Source organism: Aquarana catesbeiana, linkage group LG02 (assembly GCF_042186555.1).
Source record: "Aquarana catesbeiana isolate 2022-GZ linkage group LG02, ASM4218655v1, whole genome shotgun sequence".
Lineage (NCBI taxonomy): Eukaryota > Metazoa > Chordata > Amphibia > Anura > Ranidae > Aquarana > Aquarana catesbeiana.
Genome location: NC_133325.1, coordinates 13,024,613 through 13,050,089, shown reverse-complemented (window position 1 = coordinate 13,050,089; position 25,477 = coordinate 13,024,613). Strand labels below are relative to the sequence as shown.

General features: G+C 43.2%; 1 protein-coding gene across 4 annotated transcripts in view; it reads left to right on the top strand.

The window, feature by feature from the left end:
* Window positions 1–16,786: 16,786 nt before the first annotated feature.
* The window catches only part of LOC141126648 (ecto-ADP-ribosyltransferase 5-like), a 75,771-nt gene continuing 67,080 nt past the window's right edge, over window positions 16,787–25,477 (top strand). For 2 of the 4 annotated variants that reach the window (XM_073612587.1, XM_073612586.1), the window contains exon 1: window positions 16,787–16,888. Coding sequence is in view for 2 of the 4 variants with exons in the window: in XM_073612584.1 (XP_073468685.1) it covers window positions 20,013–20,046 (34 nt within the window). In the remaining 2 variants the exon portion in view is untranslated. Of the gene's footprint in view, window positions 16,889–19,974; window positions 20,047–25,477 lie in introns of all 4 variants that reach the window. The other 2 variants (XM_073612584.1, XM_073612585.1) reach the window with 2 other exon arrangements.

Here is a 25,477-nt window from a genome sequence, read left to right as displayed (position 1 = left end):
GGGGTGAACTTTTCCTGCAGGCAGTCCTGTATTGATGAATTGGGCCGTTATATTTTTCTTCATTGTTCAATTGATAGTAGTATATATTCCTCCCCCCTTTAATTTGGATGTAATGTTTAGATTGAACAAATTCCTGCTAGATAAAGAAGGGGTGCCGATCATAGTAGTGGGTGATTTCAATGAGATACTGGATAGAAGGCTGGATAGATTTCCAGTACGGCCTCTTATTGAGCCTAATGTGAAGAGCCACCTGCGGCAATTCCTGGATGAAGTGGGGCTAGTAGACCTGTGGAGGGTGAGGAACCTGGAAGCCTTGCAATATTCATGCTATTCTGCCTCGCACTCCGTGCTATCTAGAATAGACCTGGTTCTGGGAAATAATAGAGCATTACAGATCACTGATAGAATTTCATATCTCCCAAGAGGTATATCAGATCACTCTCCGGTTGTGGTGACATTGAAATTAGGAGGGAACAAATTCCGGAAGGAGTGGAAAATTAACCCGTACTGGTTTGAATTAATCAAAGAAACGAATGGGGTTCTCCCTAAATTGAGAGATTTCATAGTAATCAATGAGGGAACAGTGCCACCTATAGTGCTGTGGGACGCCCTGAAGGCCTTCCTTAGGGGGGTATTAATTCAGCAGGTGGGCAAATTTAATAAAGAGGCTATGAACGGGGAAGAAAAAATTCAGAAAGAGGTGGTTGAGGCAGAAAGCAATTATATAATGGATCCGACTCCTGAGTAGGGATGAGCCGAACACCCCCCTGTTCGGTTCGCACCAGAACATGCGAACAGGAAAAAAATTCGTTCGAACACGCGAACACCGTTAAAGTCTATGGGACACGAACATGAATAATCAAAAGTGCTAATTTTAAAGGCTAATATGCAAGTTATTGTCAATAAAAGTGTTTGGGGACCTGGGTCCTGCCCCAGGGGACATGGATCAATGCAAAAAAAAGTTTTAAAAACGGCCGTTTTTTCAGGAGCAGTGATTTTAATAATGCTTAAAGTCAAACAATAAAAGTGTAATATCCCTTTAAATTTCATACCTGGGGGGTGTCTATAGTATGCCTGTAAAGGGGCGCATGTTTCCCGTGTTTAGAACAGTCTGACAGCAAAATGACATTTTGAAGGAAAAAACTCATTTAAAACTACCCGCGGCTATTGCATTGCCGACAATACACATAGAAGTTCATTGATAAAAACGGCATGGGAATTCCCCACAGGGCAACCCCGAACCAAAATTAAAAAAAAAAAATGATGTGGGAGTCCCCCTAAATTCCATACAAGGCCCTTCAGGTCTGGTATGGATATTAAGGGGAACCCCAGCCAAAATTAAAAAAAAAAATTGACGTGGGGTTCCCCCTAAATTCCATACCAGACCCTTCAGGTCTGGTATGGATTTTAAGGGGAACCCCGCGCCAAAAAAAAAAAAAAAAAACGGCGTGGGGTCCCCCTAAAAATCCATACCAGACCCTTATCCGAGCACGCAACTTGGCAGGCCGCAGGAAAAGAGGGGGGGACGAGAGTGCGGCCCCCCCCCCTCCTGAACCGTACCAGGCCACATGCCCTCAACATTGGGAGGGTGCTTTGGGGTAGCCCCCCAAAGCACCTTGTCCCCATGTTGATGAAGACAAGGGCCTCATCCCCACAACCGTGGCCGGTGGTTGTGGGGGTCTGCGGGCGGGGGGCTTATCGGAATCTGGAAGCCCCCTTTACCAAGGGGACCCCCAGATCCCGGCCCCCCCCCTGTGTGAAATGGTAAGGGGTTACTTACCCCTACCATTTCACTAAAAAACTGTCAAAAATGTTAAAAATGACAAGAGACAGTTTTTGACAATTCCTTTATTTAAATGCTTCTTCTTTCTTCCTTCATCTTCTTCTTCTTCTGGTTCTTCTGGCTCTTCTGGTTCTTCCTCCGGCGTTCTCGTCCAGCATCTCCTCCGTGGCGTCTTCTATCTTCTTCTCCTCGGGCCGCTCCGCACCCATGGCATGAGGGGGGAGGCTCCCGCTCTTCTCTTCATCTTCTTCTTCATCTTCATCTTCTTCTTCATCTTCTTCTTCTTCTTCTTCTTCTCTTCTTCATCTCTTCTTCCTTCTTCATTTCTTCTGCGGGCCGCTCCGCATCCATGCATGGAGGGAGGCTCCCGCTGTGTGACGGCGTCTCTTCGTCTGACGGTTCTTAAATAACGGGGGGCGGGGCCACCCGGTGACCCCGCCCCCCTCTGACGCACGGGACATGACGGGACTTCCCTGTGGCATTCCCCGTGACGTCACAGGGAAGTCCCGTCAATTCACCGTGCGTCAGAGGGGGGCGGGGTCACCGGATGGCCCCGCCCCCCGTTATTTAAGAACCGTCAGACGAAGAGACGCCGTCACACAGCGGGAGCCTCCCTCCATGCATGGATGCGGAGCGGCCCGCAGAAGAAATGAAGAAGGAAGAAGAGATGAAGAAGAGAAGAAGAAGAAGAAGAAGAAGAAGAAGAAGAAGAAGAAGATGAAGAAGAAGATGAAGATGAAGAAGAAGATGAAGAGAAGAGCGGGAGCCTCCCCCCTCATGCCATGGGTGCGGAGCGGCCCGAGGAGAAGAAGATAGAAGACGCCGCGGAGGAGATGCTGGACGAGAACGCCGGAGGAAGAACCAGAAGAGCCAGAAGAACCAGAAGAAGAAGAAGATGAAGGAAGAAAGAAGAAGCATTTAAATAAAGGAATTGTCAAAAACTGTCTCTTGTCATTTTTAACATTTTTGACAGTTTTTTAGTGAAATGGTAGGGGTAAGTAACCCCTTACCATTTCACACAGGGGGGGGGCCGGGATCTGGGGGTCCCCTTGGTAAAGGGGGCTTCCAGATTCCAATAAGCCCCCCGCCCGCAGACCCCCACAACCACCGGCCACGGTTGTGGGGATGAGGCCCTTGTCTTCATCAACATGGGGACAAGGTGCTTTGGGGGGCTACCCCAAAGCACCCTCCCAATGTTGAGGGCATGTGGCCTGGTACGGTTCAGGAGGGGGGGGGCCGCACTCTCGTCCCCCCCTCTTTTCCTGCGGCCTGCCAGGTTGCGTGCTCGGATAAGGGTCTGGTATGGATCTTTAGGGGGACCCCACGCCGTTTTTTTTTTTTTTTTTTGGCGTGGGGTTCCCCTTAAAATCCATACCAGACCTGAAGGGTCTGGTATGGAATTTAGGGGGAACCCCACGTCAATTTTTTTTTTTAATTTTGGCTGGGGTTCCCCTTAATATCCATACCAGACCCGAAGGGCCTTGTATGGAATTTAGGGGGACCCCCAAATCATTTTTTTTTTTTTATTTTGGTTCGGGGTTGCCCTGTGGGGAATTCCCATGCCGTTTTTATCAATGAACTTCTATGTGTATTGTCGGCAATGCAATAGCCGCGGGTAGTTTTAAATGAGTTTTTTCCTTCCAAATGTCATTTTGCTGTCAGACTGTTCTAAACACAGGAAACATGCGCCCCTTTACAGGCATACTATAGACACCCCCCAGGTACGAAATTTAAAGGGATATTACACTTTTATTGTTTGACTTTAAGCATTAATAAAATCACTGCTCCTGAAAAAACGTCCGTTTTTAAAACTTTTTTTTGCATTGATCCATGTCCCCTGGGGCAGGACCCGGGTCCCCAAACACTTTTTATGACAATAACTTGCATATAAGCCTTTAAAATTAGCACTTTTGATTTCTCCCATAGACTTTTAAAGGGTGTTCCGTGGCATTCGAATTTGCCGCGAACACCCCAAATTGTTCGCTGTTCGGCGAACTTGCGAACAGCCAATGTTCGAGTAGAACATGAGTTCGACTCGAACTCGAAGCTCATCCCTACTCCTGAGAGGGAAAAAACATGGCTAGACAAACAGCATGACTACAAGGTAGTTGTCATGCAGAAAGCGGAGACCAGGTGCCTCCTACAGTGACAGGTCTCTTGGGTTGAGGGAGAAAGAGTGGGAAAGCTGCTGGCGCAGTTGGTAAAGTCCAATTCTGCCCCGTCGACTGTTCTTGCTGTTAGGTCCCCAGGTGGAGATATATTAGCAGAGACTTCAAAGATAGTACAAGTATTCAGGGACTACTATAGAAATCTTTATTCCACTCAGAAAAAAGGTACGGAGGGGGTGATGGAGAATTTTTTGGAGGGCCTGGCAATACCGACCATTTCGCAAGCAGAAAGGGACTTATTGGAAGAGCCAATTACACTTGTAGAACTCCAGAAAGCAATAGCCAGTATGGCAAATCAAAAATCCCCTGGCCCTGATTGGCTCCCAATTGAGGCCTATAAAGAGTATGCGAAGTATTAATTCCAAAGCTACTAAAAGCCCTGGGAGGGGCGACTAGGGGGGGCCACTTGCCAGCGTCAATGTTGGAGGCAACTATCATTGTAATTCAGAAAGAGGGGAAGGATCCCCTTGATGTGTCCACCTATAGGCCAATTTCTCTTTTGTGCTCTGATGCCAAGATCTTAGCTAAGGTTTTGGCATCTAGACTAAATAAAATTATCTCTAAGCTGGTCCATATAGATCAAGCAGGTTTTATTGCCAACAGATCCACAAGCTTGAATATTAGAAGGGCCTTCTTAAACTTACAGTCCCCAACAGATAATGAAGGCTCAAGAGCGATATTGACGTTAGACGTGACTAAAGCATTCGATAGTGTGGAATGGGTTTACATCTGGAGAGTGTTGGAGAAATTTGGCTTTGGCCCCGTTTTTATTGCATGGATTAAAATGCTTTATGATAGACCCAAGGCAAGACTAAAAGTTAATAACGACCTATCAGATTGGTTTGAACTAGAAAGGGGAACCAGACAGGGGTGCCCACTATCCCCCCTGCTCTTTGCCTTGGTGATGGAACCCCTGGCTATTTCTATAAGAGCGAGTTCTGAGATAGTCGGTTTCCAGAGAAGGACGGGTGAGGATAAAATTGCGCTGTACGCGGACGATATCTTGCTTTTTTGGGGGGATACGAGCAAATCACTGTTAAAGGCAATGAGAATGGTGGAGTTGTTCGGCAGCTTTTCAGGACTCGAGATAAATTGGAAAAAGTCCGAGTTATTACCCATAGACCCCATCGATTTGATAACAGTGCAAGAAATGCACCCGTTGGTAATAGTGGACGCATTGAAATACCTGGGAATCATCATGACTAGGGATCCTAACCAATACATTAGTAAAAACCTTCTCCCACTCTTGTCGAAATTCAAACAAAAGATAGGGATATGGAAACGTTTTCCTTTATCAGTGGCAGGAAGATGCAGTTTGATAAAAATGATTTGGCTGCCACAATTGCTATATGTTTTGCATAATTCTCCTGTGTGGATATGCAAGAAGTGGTTCAACAAAATCGAGAGCCTGTTCAGGGAACAAGCCAGAATACGTCTACGAGTACTTCAACTCCCGCTACAGGAGGGTGGTTATGCTCTCCCTCATCTTCAGCGGTATTTTTTATCTTCTCAACTGCAGCAGTTAATGGGGTGCGGAGCCCCTGAGGGGGGTACCCCAAATGGTAGAATCGTACTAATGGGCACCTCACATAATACATTAATAGAAGCCCTAGAAGCAAACTCATTTCACGACACCTATCCAACAATTATAATGTTAACCAAAGTATGGAAAACAGTCAAGAACCAGATGAGATACAATGGGTGTAATGAATATACTCCCATTTGGAATAATCGAAATTTGCAGGAAATCCATAAGATAGGAAAAGTAAGAGAATGGGAAGATCGAGGTATTAAAAAGTTGAGACAATTGTATAGTGGTAATACTCTGAAGAAATTCTCAGAGTTGGAAAGTGAATTCAACCTGTCGCCGGGCTCCTTTTATACGTACCTTCAGCTAGAACACACTCTTAACCACTTGCCGACCGCCTAACGCACATATACGTCGGCAGAATGGCACGGGCAGGCAGAATCACGTACCTGTACGTGATCTGCCTCCCGCGGGCGGGGGGTCCGATCGGACCCCCCCCCGGTGCCAGCGGCGGTCGGCATTTGACTGGGAGCGTCGGGAGGCGAGGGGGAGACCATCCGATCGTGGCCCCCCCCTCGCGATCGCTCCCAGCCAATCGGAATCCTCCCCTGCCTGTGTGTAGTTTCACACAGGCAGAGGATGTGATGTCATCTCTCCTCGGCTTGGCAGTTTCCGTCCAGCGCCGAGGAGAGAAGACATGTAAGTGCACAACACTACACAAACACACACAGTAGAACATGCCAGGCATACTTTACACCCCCGATCCCCCCCCGATCGCCCCCCAATCACCCCCCCCCCCGTCACAAACTGACAGCAAGCAGTATTTTTTTTTTTTTTTCTGATTACTGCATGGTGTCAGTTTGTGACAGTTACAGTGTTGGGGCAGTGAATATTACCCCCCTTTAGGTCTAGGATACCCCCCTAACCCCCCCTAATAAAGTTTTAACCCCTTGATCACCCCCTGTCACCAGTGTCACTAAGCGATCATTTTTCTGATCGCTGTATTAGTGTCGCTGGTGACGCTAGTTAGGGAGGTAAATATTTAGGTTCGCCGTCAGCGTTTTATAGTGACAGGGACCCCCATATACTACCTAATAAATGTTTTAACCCCTTGATTGCCCCCTAGTTAACCCTTTCACCACTGATCACCGTATAACCGTTACGGGTGACGCTGGTTAGTTCGTTTATTTTTTATAGTGTCAGGGGACCCGCCGTTTATTACCTAATAAAGGTTTAGCCCCCTGATCGCCCGGCGGTGATATGCGTCGCCCCAGGCAGCGTCAGATTAGCGCCAGTACCGCTAACACCCACGCACGCAGCATACGCCTCCCTTAGTGGTATAGTATCTGTACGGATCAATATCTGATCCGATCAGATCTATACTAGTGTCCCCAGCAGTTTAGGGTTCCCAAAAACGCAGTGTTAGCGGGATCAGCCCAGATACCCGCTAGCACCTGCGTTCTTCCCCTCCGCCCGGCCCAGCCCAAGTGCAGTATCGATCGATCACTGTCACTTACAAAACACTAAACGCATAACTGCAGCGTTCGCAGAGTCAGGCCTGATCCCTGCGATCGCTAACAGTTTTCTTGGTAGCGTTTTGGTGAACTGGCAAGCACCAGCCCCAGGCAGCGTCAGGTTAGCGCCAGTACCGCTAACACCCACGCACGCACCGTACACCTCCCTTAGTGGTATAGTATCTGAACGCATCAATATCTGATCCGATCAGATCTATACTAGCGTTCCCAGCAGTTTAGGGTTCCCACAAACGCAGTGTTAGCGGGATCAGCCCAGATACCTGCTAGCACCTGCGTTTTGCCCCTCCGCCCGGCCCAGCCCACCCAAGTGCAGTATCGATCGATCACTGACACTTACAAAACACTAAACGCATAACTGCAGCGTTCGCAGAGTCAGGCCTGATCCCTGCGATCGCTAACAGTTTTTTTGGTAGCGTTTTGGTGAACTGGCAAGCACCAGCCCCAGGCAGCATCAGGTTAGCGCCAGTACCGCTAACACCCACGCACACACCGTACACCTCCCTTAGTGGTATAGTATCTGATCGGATCAATATCTGATCTGATCAGATCTATACTAGCGTCCCCAGCAGTTTAGGGTTCCCACAAACGCAGTGTTAGCGGGATCAGCCCAGATACCTGCTAGCACCTGCGTTTTGCCCCTCCGCCCGGCCCAGCCCAGCCCACCCAAGTGCAGTATCGATCGATCACTGTCACTTACAAAACACTAAACACATAACTGCAGTGTTCGCAGAGTCAGGCCTGATCCCTGCGATCGCTAACAGTTTTTTTGGTAGCGTTTTGGTGAACTGGCAAGCACCAGCAGCCTAGTACACCCCGGTCATAGTCAAACCAGCACTGCAGTAACACTTGGTGACGTGGCGAGTCCCATAAATGCAGTTCAAGCTGGTGAGGTGGCAAGCACAAGTAGTGTCCCGCTGCCACCAAGAAGACAAACACAGGCCCGTCGTGCCCATAATGCCCTTCCTGCTGCATTCGCCAATCCTAATAATTGGGAACCCACCGCTTCTGCAGCGCCTGTACTTCCCCCATTCACATCCCCAACCAAATGCAGTCGGCTGCATGAGAGGCATTTTCTTTATGTCCTCCCGAGTACCCCTACCCAACGAACCCCCCCAAAAAAGATGTTGTGTCTGCAGCAAGCGCGGATATAGGCGTGACACCCGCTATTATTGTCCCTCCTGTCCTGACAATCCTGGTCTTTGCATTGGTGAATGTTTTGAACGCTACCATTCACTAGTTGAGTATTAGCGTAGGGTACAGCACTGCACAGACTAGGCACACTTTCACAGGGTCTCCCAAGATGCCATCGCATTTTGAGAGACCCGAACCTGGAACCGGTTACAGTTATAAAAGTTAGTTACAAAAAAAAGTGTAAAAAAAAAAAAAAAACACAAACAAAAATATAAAATAAAAAAAAAATAGTTGTTGTTTTATTGTTTTCTCTCTCTCTATTCTCTCTCTATTGTTCTGCTCTTTTTTACTGTATTCTATTCTGCAATGTTTTATTGTTATTAAGTTTTATCATGTTTGCTTTTCAGATATGCAATTTTTTATACCTTACCGTTTACTGTGCTTTATTGTTAACCATTTTTTTGTCTTCAGGTACGCCATTCACGACTTTGAGTGGTTATACCAGAATGATGCCTGCAGGTTTAGGTATCATCTTGGTATCATTCTTTTCAGCCAGCGATTGGCTTTCATGTAAAAGCAATCCTAGCAGCTAATTAGCCTCTAGACTGCTTTTACAAGCAGTGGGAGGGAATGCCCCCCCCCCCAACGTCTTCCGTGTTTTTCTCTGGCTCTCCTGTCTCAACAGGGAACCTGAGAATGCAGCCGGTGATTCAGCCAGCTGACCATAGAGCTGATCAGAGACCAGAGTGGCTCCAAACATCTCTATGGCCTAAGAAACCGGAAGCTACGAGCATTTTATGACTTAGATTTCGCCGGATGTAAACAGCGCCATTGGGAAATTGGGAAAGCATTTTATCACACCGATCTTGGTGTGGTCAGATGCTTTGAGGGCAGAGGAGAAATCTAGGGTCTAATAGACCCCAATTTTTGCAAAAAAGAGTACCTGTCACTACCTATTGCTATGATAGGGGATATTTACATTCCCTGAGATAACAATAAAAATGATTTAAAAAAAAAAAAATGAAAGGAACAGTTTAAAAATAAGATAAAAAAATAATAATAATAAAGAAAAAAAAAAAAAAAAAAAAAAAAAAGCACCCCTGTCCCCCCTGCTCTCGCGCTAAGGCGAACGCAAGCGTCGGTCTGGCGTCAAATGTAAACAGCAATTGCACCATGCATGTGAGGTATCACCGCGAACGTCAGATCGAGGGCAGTAATTTTAGCAGTAGACCTCCTCTGTAAATCTAAAGTGGTAACCTGTAAAGGCTTTTAAAGGCTTTTAAAAATGTATTTAGTTTGTCGCCACTGCACGTTTGTGCGCAATTTTAAAGCATGTCATGTTTGGTATCCATGTACTCGGCCTAAGATCATCTTTTTTATTTCATCAAACATTTGGGCAATATAGTGTGTTTTAGTGCATTAAAATTTAAAAAAGTGTGTTTTTTCCCCAAAAAATGCGTTTGAAAAATCGCTGCGCAAATACTGTGTGAAAAAAAAAAATGAAACACCCACCATTTTAATCTGTAGGGCATTTGCTTTAAAAAAATATATAATGTTTGGGGGTTCAAAGTAATTTTCTTGCAAAAAAAATTTATTTTTTTATGTAATCAAAAAGTGTCAGAAAGGGCTTTGTCTTCAAGTGGTTAGAAGAGTGGGTGATGTGTGACATAAGCTTCTAAATGTTGTGCATAAAATGCCAGGACAGTTCAAAACCCCCCCCAAATGACCCCATTTTGGAAAGTAGACACCCCAAGCTATTTGCTGAGAGGCATGTCGAGTCCATGGAATATTTTATATTGTGACACAAGTTGCGGGAAAGAGACAATTTTTTATTTTTTTTATTTTTTTTTGCGCAAAGTTGTCACAAAATGATATATTGCTCAAACATGCCATGGGAATATGTGAAATTACACCCCAAAATGCATTCTGTTGCTTCTCCTGAGTACGGGGATACCACATGTGTGAGACTTTTTGGGAGCCTAGCCGCGTACGGGACCCCGAAAACCAAGCACCGCCTTCAGGCTTTCTAAGGCCGTAAATTTTTGATTTCACTCTTCACTGCCTATCACAGTCTCGGAGGCCATGGAATGCCCAGGTGGCACAAACCCCCCCCAAATGACCCCATTTTGGAAAGTAGACACCCCAAGCTATTTGATGAGAGGTATAGTGAGTATTTTGCAGACCTCACTTTTTGTCACAAAGTTTTGAAAATTGAAAAAAGAAAAAAAAAATTTTTTTTCTCGTCTTTCTTTATTTTCAAAAACAAATGAGAGCTGCAAAATACTCACCATGCCTCTCAGCAAATAGCTTGGGGTGTCTACTTTCCAAAATGGGGTCATTTGGGGGGGGTTTGTGCCACCTGGGCATTCCATGGCCTCCGAAACTGTGATAGGTAGTGAGGAGTAAAATCAAAAATGTACGCCCTTAGAAATCCTGAAGGCGGTGATTGGTTTTCGGGGCCCTGTACGCGGCTAGGCTCCCAAAAAGTCCCACACATGTGGTATCCCCGTACTCAGGAGAAGCAGCTAAATGTATTTTGGGGTGCAATTCCACATATGCCCATGGCCTGTGTGAGCAATATATCATTTAGTGACAACTTTGTGCAAAAAAAAAAAAAAAAATTTGTCACTTTCCCGCAACTTGTGTCAAAATATAAAACATTCCATGGACTCAACATGCCTCAAAGCAAATAGCTTGGGGTGTCTACTTTCCAAAATGGGGTCATTTGGGGGGGTTTTATGCCATCTGGGCATTTTATGGCCTTCAAAACTGTGATAGGTAGTGAGGAGTAAAATCAAAAATGTACGCCCTTAGAAATCCTGAAGGCAGTGATTGGTTTTCGGGGGCCCCGTACGCGGCTAGGCTCCCAAAAAGTCCCACACATGTGGTATCCCCATACTCAGGAGAAGTAGCTAAATGTATTTTGGGGTGCAATTCCACATATGCCCATGGCCTGTGTGAGCAATATATCATTTAGTGACAACTTTTTGTAATTTTTTTTTTTTTTTTTTGTCATTATTCAATCACTTGGGACAAAAAAAATGAATATTCAATGGGCTCAACATGCCTCTCAGCAAATTCCTTGGGGTGTCTACTTTCCAAAATGGGGTCATTTGTGGGGGTTTTGTACTGCCCTGCCATTTTAGCACCTCAAGAAACGACATAGGCAGTCATAAATTAAAGGCTGTGTAAATTCCAGAAAATGTACCCTAGTTTGTAGGCGCTATAACTTTTGCGCAAACCAATAAATATACACTTATTGACATTTTTTCTACCAAAGACATGTGGCTGAATACATTTTGGCCTAAATGTATGACTAAAATTGAGTTTATTGGATTTTTTTTAGAACAAAAAGTAGAAAATATCATTTTTTTTCAAAATTTTCGGTCTTTTTCCGTGTATAGCGCAAAAAATAAAAATGGCAGAGGTGATCAAATACCATCAAAAGAAAGCTCTATTTGTGGGAAGAAAAGGACGCAAATTTTGTTTGGGTACAGCATTGCATGACCGCGCAATTAGCAGTTAAAGCGACGCAGTGCCGAATTGTAAAAAGTGCTCTGGTCAGGAAGGGGGTAAAACCTTCCGGGGCTGAAGTGGTTAAAGCTCAATTTAGGAACTATAGTTTAGTATGGAATGAAACGCCCCTACTTCATAGTATATTGCAGGTAGCCCCGACTAAGGGGTTAATATCCAAGATTTATAACCAACTGAGTAAAGAAGCCAATAGTGAAGACCTACTCAATGATGTAAAAGTCAGGTGGGAAGAGGACGTGGGGGTTATAACACAGGCTCAGTGGAAAAGAATCTTAGAGATGGGATCGTTGATATCAGTCTCCCCCCCACAGAAGATATCACACTTGATGTTGTTAAACAGAGCTTATTACACACCTAAACGTCTCTTTAAGTTTGGAAGAAGATCTGATGATAGATGTCCTAGATGCCGGGGGACGGGGACCTCATTCACATGATGTGGAGATGTCCCAAGTTGTTTCGCTACTGGGAGGGGGTGATTGATAGTTTGAGAGATGTATTTGGGATTGTACTGGAGAAAGAGGCTAAAGAATGCATCTTGGGGTATAGAAAGATACAGGGGGAGAGGGAGAGTACCACACTGGCAATTCTGAGAGGTCTATTCCAAGCAAGGAAAACAATCGCATTAAAATGGCAATCAAAGGAACCCCCCACAGTAAGAGATTGGATTGTTATATTAAAGGAAACCCTTTGTAGGGAAAGAACAGATTATATTAAGAGAGGCAATCTTAAGGAGTTTGATAAAATGTGGAGACCATGGCTGGAGAAGGTAGAAGGCTCTTAACAGGAAGTGAAGAATATAACAGAGTGGGATTTAATAATAAAAGCCCTAGGCAGCCAGGGATCTGGTCTACCAGTACATAACTTCTTGGGTGCTTGTCTCTATCTGACAAATAATAGTTAATAGAAGTTGTGTTTAACTAAATGTGTTGAAAGTCTAACCCTGAATACTCTATATAGGGGAGTGGGATGTTGGGTGGGAGGGATGAGAGGGCAAGGGGAAAGAGTGATGGAATTAAGTATATATATATATATATATATTAATCTGGATAATATTGAATTTGGCTGGAGGAGCGGGCGCGGGAAGTCCTTTAGTCTCTGTTATTATTGATCTTGGACTTGTTATATGGTACCCGCATCGCGACTCTATAGGTCCATATCAATTGGTAGTGAACTAATGTCTAATTTATGACCCTGTGTAATTTCAGCTCAAAGCTCAGGAAATATGTAGAGGGGAAGGGAGGGGGAGCGGTGATAAGAAAATTTTGCCACAATGATGTGAATTTAAGAGGTCTGTAAATGAACGTCAAGCTGAATAAGCTTCCAGACACTATTCTCTGATGTGGTTAAAAGGAAAGAAAAAAAAATAGAAAAAAAATAAATGCGTGTATCATCCGATCATTGTAGTGGAAGGCGCCAGCAGAGGCCACCCATGAGGACATGAAAGTGGGACAAAGCAGAACAAAATCGGCTGACCTTCATTAAAAAATCAGTCTTGGATCACCAGCTACCAAGCACCTGATGCTGATGTACAGTAACCGATTTGATTTTTTTTTTGAAATGTCAGATCCCTTTAAGACTGCCTATGCTGATGCTGGGTGACTATCCTGTTATGCTGAGTCACAATCCTCTTCCTCCTCAATTTTCATGCTGATAACTTGTAAGAACATTTTTGGTTCTGGGCACCGCCACCAGTGCCCAGGGCCCAATTTTTCAGCACCTGTGTAACAGGGGCATATAATTACAATTTTTGATGCAATACTTTGCAGCAGGGCTCATTCCTGCGCTCCAACTATAGCATCTGTGAGAGGTTGCAGTGTTGTGGCACCAGTGCCTAAGGCCCAATTTTTCTGCCCCTGTTCAACAATGGCATGTAATTACAATTCTTGATCTAATATTTCACAGCAGGGCCCATTCCTGCGCCCACCAAGAGTAACTGTGAGGGCTTACAGTGTTGTGGCCACAACAACATCTAAGGCCCCAATTTCTGCAGAGTATATAGGGCAGGCCCCTACTTTCAAACATCCAACTTACAAACGACTCCTACTTGCAAACAGAAGGAGACAACAGGAAGTGAGATGAAATCTACCCCTAGGAAGGGAAATTCTCTCCTGTAAGAGTTAATATGGGAAAAAAGTGTCTCCTTTCCACTGATGCTTTATCACCAATCCTTGTTTCACTTAAAACCCCAAAATTTCAAAAAACATTTGTCATTGGGACAGAAAGTGAGGTAAAATCTTCTGAAGAGGTGCATAGACAGCAAAACAAATGTTACAGGGGTGATAACCCTTCCCTATGTTTTCCAAAAAGCTTAAAAATAGATTTTTTGGCTGGAGCTACACTTTAAAAATGTACCAGTTCAAAATTACAAACAGATTCTACTTAACAACAAACCTACAGTCCCTGTCTTGTTTGCACCGCCTGTATACTGCTGTTTAGAGTACATAGGGCCTGGGGGCCCCACGCCTTTCCTTTTTTTAATTTAGGTGCGGGGTTCCCCTTAATATCCATACAAGACCCACAGGGCCTGGTAATGGATGGGGAGGGGGTACCCATGCCGTTTGCCTCACTGATTTTCATCCATATTGCCAGGACCCAACATTACATTAAAGTCGGCAAGCGGTTAAAATCACTGCTCCCGAAAAAACAGCGGCTTTTAAAACTTTTTTTTTGCATTGATACATGTCCCCTGGGGCAGGACCCAGGTCCCCAAACCCTTTTTAGGACAATAACTTGCATATTGGCCTTAAAAAAGAGCACTTTTGATTTTGAACGTTCGAGTCCCATAGACTTTAATGGGGTTCTAAAGTTTGAGCGAACTTTCGGTCCGTTTGCAGGTTCTGGTGCAAACTGAACCGGGGGGGGTGTTGAGCTAATCCCTAGTGATGAGCAGTGCCTGGTTTTCTCCACACATAACGCTTAGAATTAAGGACAAAAAGTTCTATCTTGGTGTCATCAGACCAGAGAATCTTATTTTTCGCTATCTTGGAGTCCTTCAGGTGTTTTTTTTAGCAAACTCCATGCGGGCTTTCATGTGTCTTGCACTGAGGAGAGGCTTCCGTGGGGCCACTCTGCCATAAAGCCCCAACTGGTGGAGGGCTGCACCCGACTGCATCTCTAGAGCTCAGCCACAGTGATCTTTGGGTTCTTCTTTACCTCTCTCACCAAGGCTCTTCTCCCCCAATAGCTCAGTTTGGCCAGACGGCCAGCTCTAGGAAGGGTTCTGGTCATCCCAAACGTCTTCCATTTAAGGATTATGGAGGCCACTGTGCTCTTAGGAACCTTGAGTGCAGAATTTTTTTTGTAACCTTGGCCAGATCTGTGCCTTGCCACAATTCTGTCTCTGAGCTCTTCAGGCAGTTGACCTCACGATTCTCATTTGCTCTGACATGCACTGTGATCTGTAAGGTCTTATATAGACAGGTGTGTGGTTTTCCTAATCAAGTACAATCAGTATAATCAAACACAGTTGGACTCAAATGAAGGTGTAGAACCATCTCAAGGATGATCAGAAGAAATGGACAGCACCTGAGTTAAATATGAGTGTCACAGCAAAGGGTCTGAATACACAGGACCATGTGATATTTCAGTTTTTCTTTTTTAACCACTTCGTGCCTGCACTATAGCCGAAAGACGGCTGCAGCGCGGACGCTAACTGCCGGGTGGCCGTCCCTGGACGTCCTGCTGTTTATTTCCGTGATGCGCGCTCCCGCGGGCGCGCATCCGGGAAGTTCTGTGCTGGCTGTGTCCCTTGGACACAGCCAGTCACAGATCGCCATAAATGGCCAATCACAGCGGCCGTTTACAGTGCGATCGGCGGTGCCAATGAGAGATGATCTCATATGTAAACATATGAGATCATCTCTCATCGCCGGCTCTCCCTCCTCACACAGAGACAGCGTGTGAGGAGGGAGAGCGAACCGCTGCAGTGGTGAGTGTAAAAAAAAAAAAAAAAACGAAAAAAAAGTCACGTCCCTGTCATCTGTCCCCACTGCCATCCGTCCCCACTGTCATTAGTGCCATCCGTCCCCTCTGTCATTAGTGCCATCCGTCTCCTCTGTCATCAGTGCCATCCGTCCCCTCTGTCATCAGTGCCATCCGTCCCCTCTGTCATCAGTGCCATCCGTCCCCACTTTTTTTTTTATTGATTTGTAAATGCCATTTTTGCTGTAACACATCCTATAGAAAGAATGAATACATGAAATTGTGTAAGGTTCCCCCAAAATACATACCAGACTCTTTGAAAAAATGCATACCAGACCCTTATTACGAGTGTGCCCCATATACTGCCCCCCCCCCCCATATGAATGAGTAATCATTCACAAAAAAGAAAAGTTGTAACCTAGAACTAAAGACACCCAATTGTTTCCCAAGTTCTTTATTAAAAAAAATTTAAAAAATCCCCAAAAATGTCACTTGTAAATCCATCGTTAATCACAATGTCCACCACCCAAGAAAATAAAACCCATTAACTCAGCAGATACAACTGATGGAGTCGGTAACGCCAGCCAAATGACAGCTCCATGAGCTATCATCAGTTATATAAGGGAAGGGGTGGAGATACCGGTACCGATACTCATGCAAATGCACTGATACTGGTATCGGTGCAAGCCTACTGAAGACCATTGTCACTGAGACAGATAGTGATGGGTAATCCAATAATTCTGAGATGTCACCAGTACATGAAGTGAGGGGAAAAGCATCCAATGGGGACACTTATTCCTGTGAACTCTCTAAGGTGGAAATTCTCCTCACTTTGGAGAGACTTCCTCTAATTTCCTGTTCTGTCTCCAAGACAGGAATTTAAGGGAAATCTCCCCAGATGGACACCGAGGGTAAAAAACGAACTTTATAAGGATATTTACCCTTCCCTACCCTAAAACAAGAAGAACAAGTTTTTGGTGTCCATACATGTTAAGCACAGAATATGTTTGGCTCATTCGGGAGGTTACAGATCTGAGCTGCATACACATATCTGGTGGTTGATAAACAGCGGATGGTATTCCTGTCCATGGATGAAGTTACTTTTATTATTAAGTTAACCTGCAGAGAATGTTTACACAGGAATGGTTTGTCGACCTGTGTTCTGTGGCTGGGGTTGGTCTTTGCAGATGTATTATAATGAAAGTGAAAGAGAAATGCTTAGTATAAATATCGTAGCAGAGGGATCAGAGGCTACCAGAGAAGATACAGATCTCCGTGTCTCCTCCAAGTAAGTGATGAAAATTGTGTCCACGAAAGGGACAAGCTTAGCATATTGTAGAAAGGGAACCAGAGACCACCAGAGAAGATACAGATCTCTGTGTCTCTTCCAGGTAAGAGATGAGAAATGTGTCTATGAAAGGGACAAGCTTAGCATATGTAGAAAGGGAACCAGAGACCACCAAAGACGATACAGATATCCATGTCTCCTCCTGATTAGTGGTGAGAATTGTGTCCATGAAAAGGACAAGCTTAGCTTAAATATCATTGCACAGTGCAGTGACCAGAGGCCACCAGAGAAGATACCAAGGTAAGTGATGAAATTTGTATCAGTGATTGTATTCTCCTTCATGCATATTATAATAGTATGGTCATGTCATAGATTCAGTTTTTGGTTTGTATCATTTATCCTTGGAGGTAATCAAAAACAGCAATACAATCCTAACCCCTTTCTCAAGCTATCCAACTTTTTGGAAAAAATATGGCTAGAGTTTCAATTTAATCGAAATTGGACCAAGCGAAAAAAAATACATCTAATGTTTCTGAGATAATATATCAGAATTCTGAGATATTGGTCTTGATTTGGGTCAAGTGTGAGTATCATTAGACTCCATTTTATGAGTTTCATCATAATTTTCCTTTTTAGCCAACAGTTATAAAGTCATTTTCAATTTTTTGGGGGGTTTATTTGTTTTTTCTGTTGTAAAAAGCCTGATATTCATGCAACATTAGAAAACGCACACACACATAAAGTACTGGTGTAACGCTCAGCGCTGAAATGCCCGATTATGAAAAATAGTGGGAAGATAGGTATGCTGGTTCATCAATAGCAACAATAAAATATATATTGTAGGGGTAAAGATTAAAAAAAAAAAAAAACCAAAGGTTTTTGTAAAAAAAATCGATCGATCAAAGTCCTGAAATAAACGAGTTGAACATAAAGTTCTAGAGGGTGCGCTCTTGTCAACTCTGAGTCTCTGAAACAAATGCTGCAAAGGGAGCCAGGCTGCTTCAGGCTCGGGCTGGGGGAGCCGATCACTATGGGAAAAGGAAGGCAAGAAAGGAAGAGAAGCGCCAGGCAAATCCTAGTGCAGCATTATTTTATTTGATTAAAATACAAATTGTTGACAGAATAAGGTGCACTTACATATTGCTAGTGAGGGTAGGTGCCTACCCTCACTAGGATTTTCACTAGGTCCTCACCTACCTCCCCCCCAGTTCAACATACCCACTTCAATCCAAAATCAATATTCAACCCAGTACACAAAAAAGGTCCCTACATACACACCTTTTACCAGATGGTGTATGCAGACCTCATCAAGATATGCCAAACCAACCAGAACTCCAAGAAAATATCCAACCTATCCAAGGCTGAACGAACAGTAGTAGACACTCTGGCCGACAACGAGGACATCATCATAAAAGCTCCAGACAAGGGTGGAGGTATTGTAATTCAAAATAAAGTGGAAGAGGACTCCAGTGGCAACCTGTGAAGCTCTGGTGAACTCCATGCCCAAGAGGGTTAAGACACTTTGGAAATTTTCACTTAGTGGTGTACTCACTTTTGTTGCCAGGGGTTTAGACATTAATGGCTGTGTGTTGAGTTATTTTGAGGGGACAACAAATTTACACTGTTATACAATCTGTACACTCACTACTTTACATTGTAGCAAAGTGTCATTTCTTCAGTGTTGTCACATGAAAAGATAGAATAAAATATTTACAAAATGTGAGGGGTGTACTCACTTTTGTGAGATGTGTGTGTGTGTCTGTGTGTGTATATATATGTGTGTGTATATATATATACATATATATACATATTGCATGATCCATCATTAGATGCACCCCATTTGGTATCCACACTATGAAGGGACACATAAACATGCCTTGTATACCAATTAGGGGGAACGCAGCACCAATTTTATCATTACCGTTCATTATCATTATTAGGGATGAGCCGAACACCCCCCCGGTTCGGTTCGCAGCAGAACATGCGAACAGGCAAAACATTTGTTCAAACACGCGAACACCGTTAAAGTCTATGGGACACGAACATGAATAATCAAAAGTGCTCATTTTAAAGGCTTATATGCAAGTTATTGTCATAAAAAGTGTTTGGGGACCTGGGTCCTGCCCCAGGGGACATGGATCAATGCAAAAAAAAGTTTTAAAAATGGCCGTTTTTTTGGGAGCAGTGATTTTAATAATGCTTAAAGTGAAACAATAAAAGTGAAATATTCCTTTAAATTTCATGCCTGGGGGGTGTCTATAGTATGCCTGTAAAGTGGCACATGTTTCCCGTGTTTACAACAGTCCCTGCACAAATTGACATTTCTAAAGGAAAAAAAGTAATTTAAAAGTACTCGCAGCCATAATAAATTGTCAGTCCCGGCAATACACATAAGTCATTGAAAAAAACGGCATGGGATTCCCCCACAGTCCATTACCAGGCCTTTTGGGTCTGGTATGAATATTAAGGGGAACCCCGCAAAAAATTTAAAACAAAAAAATTGCGTGGGGGTCCCCCCAAATTCCATACCAGGCCCTTCACGTCTGGTATGGATATTAAGGGGAACCCTGCGCCAAAATTTAACAAAAAAATGGCGTGGGGGTCCCCCTTCAAAATCCATGCCAGACCCTTCAGGTCTGGTATGGATTTTAAGGGGAACCTCATGCCAAAATTTTTTAAAAAATGGCGTGGGGGTGCCCCAAAAATCCATACCAGACCCTTATCTGAGCACGCAACCTGGCAGCCTGCAGGAAAAGAGGGGGGGACGGGAGAGCGCCCCCCCCTCCTGAACCGTACCAGGCCACATGCCCTTAACATGGGGAGGGTGCTTTGGGGTAGCCCCCCAAAGCACCTTGTCCCCATGTTGATGGGGACAAGGGCCTCATCCCCACAACCCCTGCCTGGTTAACAAGGGGACCCCCATATCCCGGTTTCCCCCCCTGTGTGAAATGGTAACGGGGTACAAATGTACCCCTACCATTTTACAAAAAAAAGTGTGAAAATGTTAAAAATGACATGACACAGCTTGGGGACAAGTCCTTTATTAAAAATAAAAAACGTAGTCTTCTTCTTCTCTTGCTCTGCAGGACCAAAAAAGAAAAAAAAATGCGACCGACCCGCCTACATGGGAGGCACCCGCCGTAATGACGTCCTCTCAGGTGACAGCTCTTTTATAACTGAGGGCGGGGCCACACAGTAGCGTCGCTGGGTGACCCCGCCCCCCTCTGTCATACGGGGACATCCCTATGGCTTCCCCGTAGCGTCAGAGGGGGGCGGGACCACCTGGTTACATAACCGGGTGACAAAAAATATCCTAACAGAAAATGCTTTCTAATATGATAAACACACCTATAAATTAAAATTATAATAGACATAGGCATAAGTATGCATATAAAATAAGCAATTTAAATGCAAAATATTGGTTAAATTAAAATAAAATTAGAATTAAAACCGACCCACTTTAAATTAAATAAAATAAAATAAATTGAATAAATTATGAATGGAAATAAAATTAATTGCAACATGAAATGTATCAAATAAGACTAGTAGATGAAATATGTTGGTGGGACTATTATGAAATTGGCGAATTTTATAGGGATGTAGTAAAAAGGAAAATAGAAACAAAGATATAAAATAAAAAGAAAAAAGAATTAATTTATAGGTCCTATTTGGCCTGTAAATCCAAGAAGATATTCGGATTACTTTTAAGATCTGGTTAGGCATATATCAGATCTTATGTGTGTGGGTCGAATGTAAAATATTCTAAAACCCATTTATCTAAGTTAAAGGTTAAAAATAGAATGTCGGTCTGTACCAGCACAAAGAGAATGGAAGAGGAAAGAGAGAAATAGTTTAACATCATATCTTAGCCCATATTCATAAATTAGAGATGTTACTAATTTTAAAGAATGCCTTAAATTTTGTAGACAAATTATTTTCATCTAGAAAAAAAACCTTGACGGGATTATTATGGGGATTTTTTTGTTCTGGCCTATGTGTGGAATATGGTCTCAATGCATATATTAGATCCCCTTTACAGGGTCGGATGTAGTATATGCTTAAACCCTCCTTTTTGGAATACTGATCTTTGTGGCATATTTTCAAATGAATATATCCCCAGGTTGAATTTCACATCTAATGATGAAATGTGATAAAATGGGTTAGTCCACCATACCGGTGTGGCTCAAAAATTGGTAAGGAAGCAATTTAGGTCAACATCTATATTCATTCCTGCTGGTTGAAGAGTGTCCAGTTGGAATATCCATTTGGTCTCATTTTGTGAGATCTTAATTCTTTTATTCTTACCCATCCAGTGCCCTATGATCTTATCTATGGCATAGAAGACCATGCAAGTAGGATATTTTTGATGGTGCTCTTTAAAATGTCTAGAGACACTGTGTTTATTGAAACCGTTTTTTATGTTGGTGATGTGTTCTCGGATTCTGACGTGTAATTGTCTGGTTGTTCTTCCTACGTATTGTTTGTGGAATGGGCATTCTATTATATAGGTGACATGGGTGCTATTGCAGGTTATTATTTTGTTGATGTTGTATTCTCTTCTGTTAGCTGCCGAGCTGAACTTTGTTATCTTTTATGTAGCGGACTACTCCCTTGGGAGCTGATGGTAGTACATTCCTTTCTGTTAGTGTGATTCCGTTCTCCTCCCCTGCACGAACGACACAACAGCAGACAGTCCAGAACAACTGAACATTAAACTTTATTCTTTTTCTTGCTGCATAATAAAAAAGAATGTGGAATATTTACAGTCTGTATCTTCAGGAAGTATGAGCTGCCTCTAAATCTTTGGTTCCTGTAAAAGTAGTTCTATCCTTTTCCCTTAACCACTTCAGCCCCGGAAGGATTTACCCCCATCCTGACCAGAGCACTTTTTACAATTTGGCACTGTGTCACTTTAACTGCTGATTGCGCGTCATGGAATGCTGTACCCAAACGAAATTTGCGTCCTTTTCTTCCCACAAATAGAGCTTTCTTTTGATGGTATTTGATCACCTCTGCGGTTTTTATTTTTTGCGCTTTTTTTTTGCTCTATAAATGGAAAAAGACTGAAAATTTTGAAAAAGAATGATATTTTCAACTTTTTGTTGTAAAAAAATCCAATAAACTCAATTGTAATCATACATTTAGGCCAAAACGTATTCGGCCACATGTCCTTGGTAAAAAAAATGTCAATACGCGTATATTTATTGGTTTGCGCAAAAGTTATAGCGTCTACAAACTAGGGTACATTTTCTGGAATTTACACAGCTTTTAGTTTATGACTGCCTATCTCATTTCTTGAGGTGCTAAAATGGCAGGGCAGTACAAACCCCCCCCCAAATGACCCCATTTTGGAAAGTAGACACCCCAAGGAAATTGCTGAGAGATATGTTAAGCCCATTGAATAATACATTTTTTTGTCCCAAGTGATTGAATAATGATAAAAAAATAAAAATAAATTTTTTTTTACAAAAAGTTGTCACTAAATGATATATTGCTCACACATGCCATGGTTATATGTGGAATTGCACCCCAAAATACATTTAGCTGCTTCTCCTGAGTACGGGGATACCACAAGTGTGGGATTTTTTGGGAGCCTAGCCGCCTACGGGGCCCCGAAAACCAAGCACCGCCTTCAGGATTTCGAAGGGCGTAAATTTTTTATTTCACTCCTCACTACCTATCACAGTTTTGAAGGCCATAAAATGCCAAGATGGCACAAACCCCCCCCAAATGACCCCATTTTGGAAAGTAGACACCCCAAGCTATTTGCTGAGAGGCATGTTGAGTCCATGGAATATTTTATATTTTGCCACAAGTTGCAGGAAAATGACAAACTTTTTTTTTTTGCACAAAGTTGTCACTAAATGATATATTGCTCACACAAGCCATGGGTATATGTGGAATTGCACCCCAAAATACATTCTGCTGATTCTCCTGAGTACGGGGATACCACATGTGTGGGACTTTTTGGGAGCCTAGCCGCGTACGGGGCCCCGGAAAACCAAGCACCGCCTACAGGATTTGTAAGGGCGTAATTTTTTGATTTCACTCCTCACTACCTATCACAGTTTCGGAGGCCATGGAATGCCCATATGGCACAAAACCCCCCCAAATGACCCCATTTTGGAAAGTAGACACCCCAAGCTATTTGCTGAGAGGCATGGTGAGTATTTTGCAGCTCTCATTTGTTTTCGAAAATGAAGAAAGACAAGAAAAATGTATTTTTTTTTTCAATTTTCAAAACTTAGTGACAAAAAATAAGGTCTGCAAAATACTCGCCATACCTCTCAGCAAAGAGCTTGGGGTGTCTACTTTCCAAAATAGGGTCATTTCGGGGGGTTTTGTGCCATCTGGGCATTCCATGGCCTCCGAAACTGTGATAGGCAGTGAAGAGTGAAATCAAACATTTACACCTTTAGAAAGCCTGAAGGCGGTGCTTGGTTTTCGTGGTCCCGTACGCAGCTAGGCTCCCAAAAAGTCTCACACATGTGGTATCCCCAAACTCAGGAGAAGCAACAGAATGTATTTTGGGGTGTAATTTCACATATTCCCAAGGCATGTTTGAGCAATATATCATTTAGTGACAACTTTGTGCAAAAAAAAAAAAATGTTGTCTTTTTCCCGCAACTTGTGTCACAATATAAATATTCCATGGACTCGACATGCCTCTCAGCAAATAGCTTGGGGTGTCTACTTTCCAAAATGGGGTCATTTGGGGGGTTTTGAACTGTCCTATCATTTTATGCACAACATTTAGAAGCTTATGTCACACATCACCCACTCTTCTAACCACTTGAAGACAAAGCCCTTTCTGACACTTATTGTTTACATGAAAATTTTTGCAATTTTTTGCAAGAAAATTACTTTGAACCCCCAAACATTATATATATTTTTTAAAGCAAAGGCCCTACAGATTAAAATGATGAGTGTTTCATTTTTTTTTTTCACACAGTATTTGCGCAGCGATTTTTCAAACGCATTTTTTTGGGAAAAAACACTTTTTTAAATTTTAATGCACTAAAGCACACTATATTTATCAAATGTTTGATGAAATAAAAAAAGATGATCTTAGGCCGAGTACATGGATACCAAACACGACATGCTTTAAAATTGCGCACAAACGTGCAGTGGCGACAAACTAAATACATTTTTAAAAGCCTTTAAAAGCCTTTACCGGTTACCACTTTAGATTTACAGAGGAGGTCTACTGCTAAAATTAGATCTGACCTTCGCGGTGATACCTCACATGCATGGTGCAATTGCTGTTTACATTTGACGCCAGACCGACGCTTGCGTTTGCCTTTGCGCGAGAGCGGGGGGGGACTGGGGTGCTTTTTTTTTTTTCTTATTTTTTTTTTCTTTTTTATCTTATTTTTTAACTGTTCCTTTCAATTTTTTTTTTTTAGCCTTTTTATTGTTATCTCAGGGAATGTAAATATTCCCTATGGTAGCAATAGGTAGTGACAGGTACTCTTTTTTGAAAAAATTGGGGTCTATTAGACCCTAGATCTCTCCTCTGCCCTCAAAGCATCTGACCACACCAAGATCGGTGTGATAAAATGCTTTCCCAATTTCCCAATGGTGCTGTTTACATCCGGCAAAATCTAAGTCATAAAATGCTTGTAGCTTCAGGTTTCTTAGGCCATAGAGATGATTGGAGCCATTCTGGTCTCTGATCAGCTCTATGGTCAGCTGGCCAAATCAACGGCTGAATTCTCAGGTTCCCTGTTGGGACAGGAGAGCCAGAGAAAAACATGGAAGATGGTGGGAGGGGGGCATTCCCTCCCACTGCTTGTAAAAGCAGTCTAGAGGCTAATTAGCTGCTAGGATTGCATTTACATGAAAGCCGACCGCTGGCTGAAAAGAATTATACCAAGATGATACCTAAACCTGCAGGCATCATTCTGGTATAACCACTCAAAGTCCAGCAACATACCAGTACCCTGCTGGTCCTTGTTGGGCATATATTGTAAACTTTTTTTTCATGCAGCCTGTGAGCTGAACGAAAAAAAGAGATTGATCAGTGGGTATGCCCACCATTAGACTACCTCCCTTCATCCACCCACTTCTAATGATGGGCATACATGCACCGTTTATATATGCTGAAGCATGGGGGCATCCTCCCGCAAAAGGTAGAAGCAAATCGCTCCTCCGCCCGCTGCTGCCCCCGCGCTTCGGCATATATGCTGAAGTATGTAACTGTGGTGGTGAAATCACCTCCGACAGCGCTGGAGTCACGGCTTTATGTATCGTGGGAGCAAACGCTGTCAAGATAAATAAATCCGCGCTGCAGCTGAATGGCGTACCTGAAAACAAAATAATGGTTAACAATAAAACACAGTAAACTATAAAATTACATACCTGAAAAGCAAACATGATAGAACATAACAACAATAAAACATTGCAGAATAGAATACAGTAAAAAAGAGCAGAACAATAGAAAGAGAATAGAGAGAGAGAGAGAGAACAATAAAACGACAACTATTTTTTTTTTTTTATTTTATATTTTTTTTGTGTATTTTTTTTCTTTTACATTTTTTTTTATAACTGTAACTTTTATAACTGTAACCGGTTCCAGGTTTGGGTCTC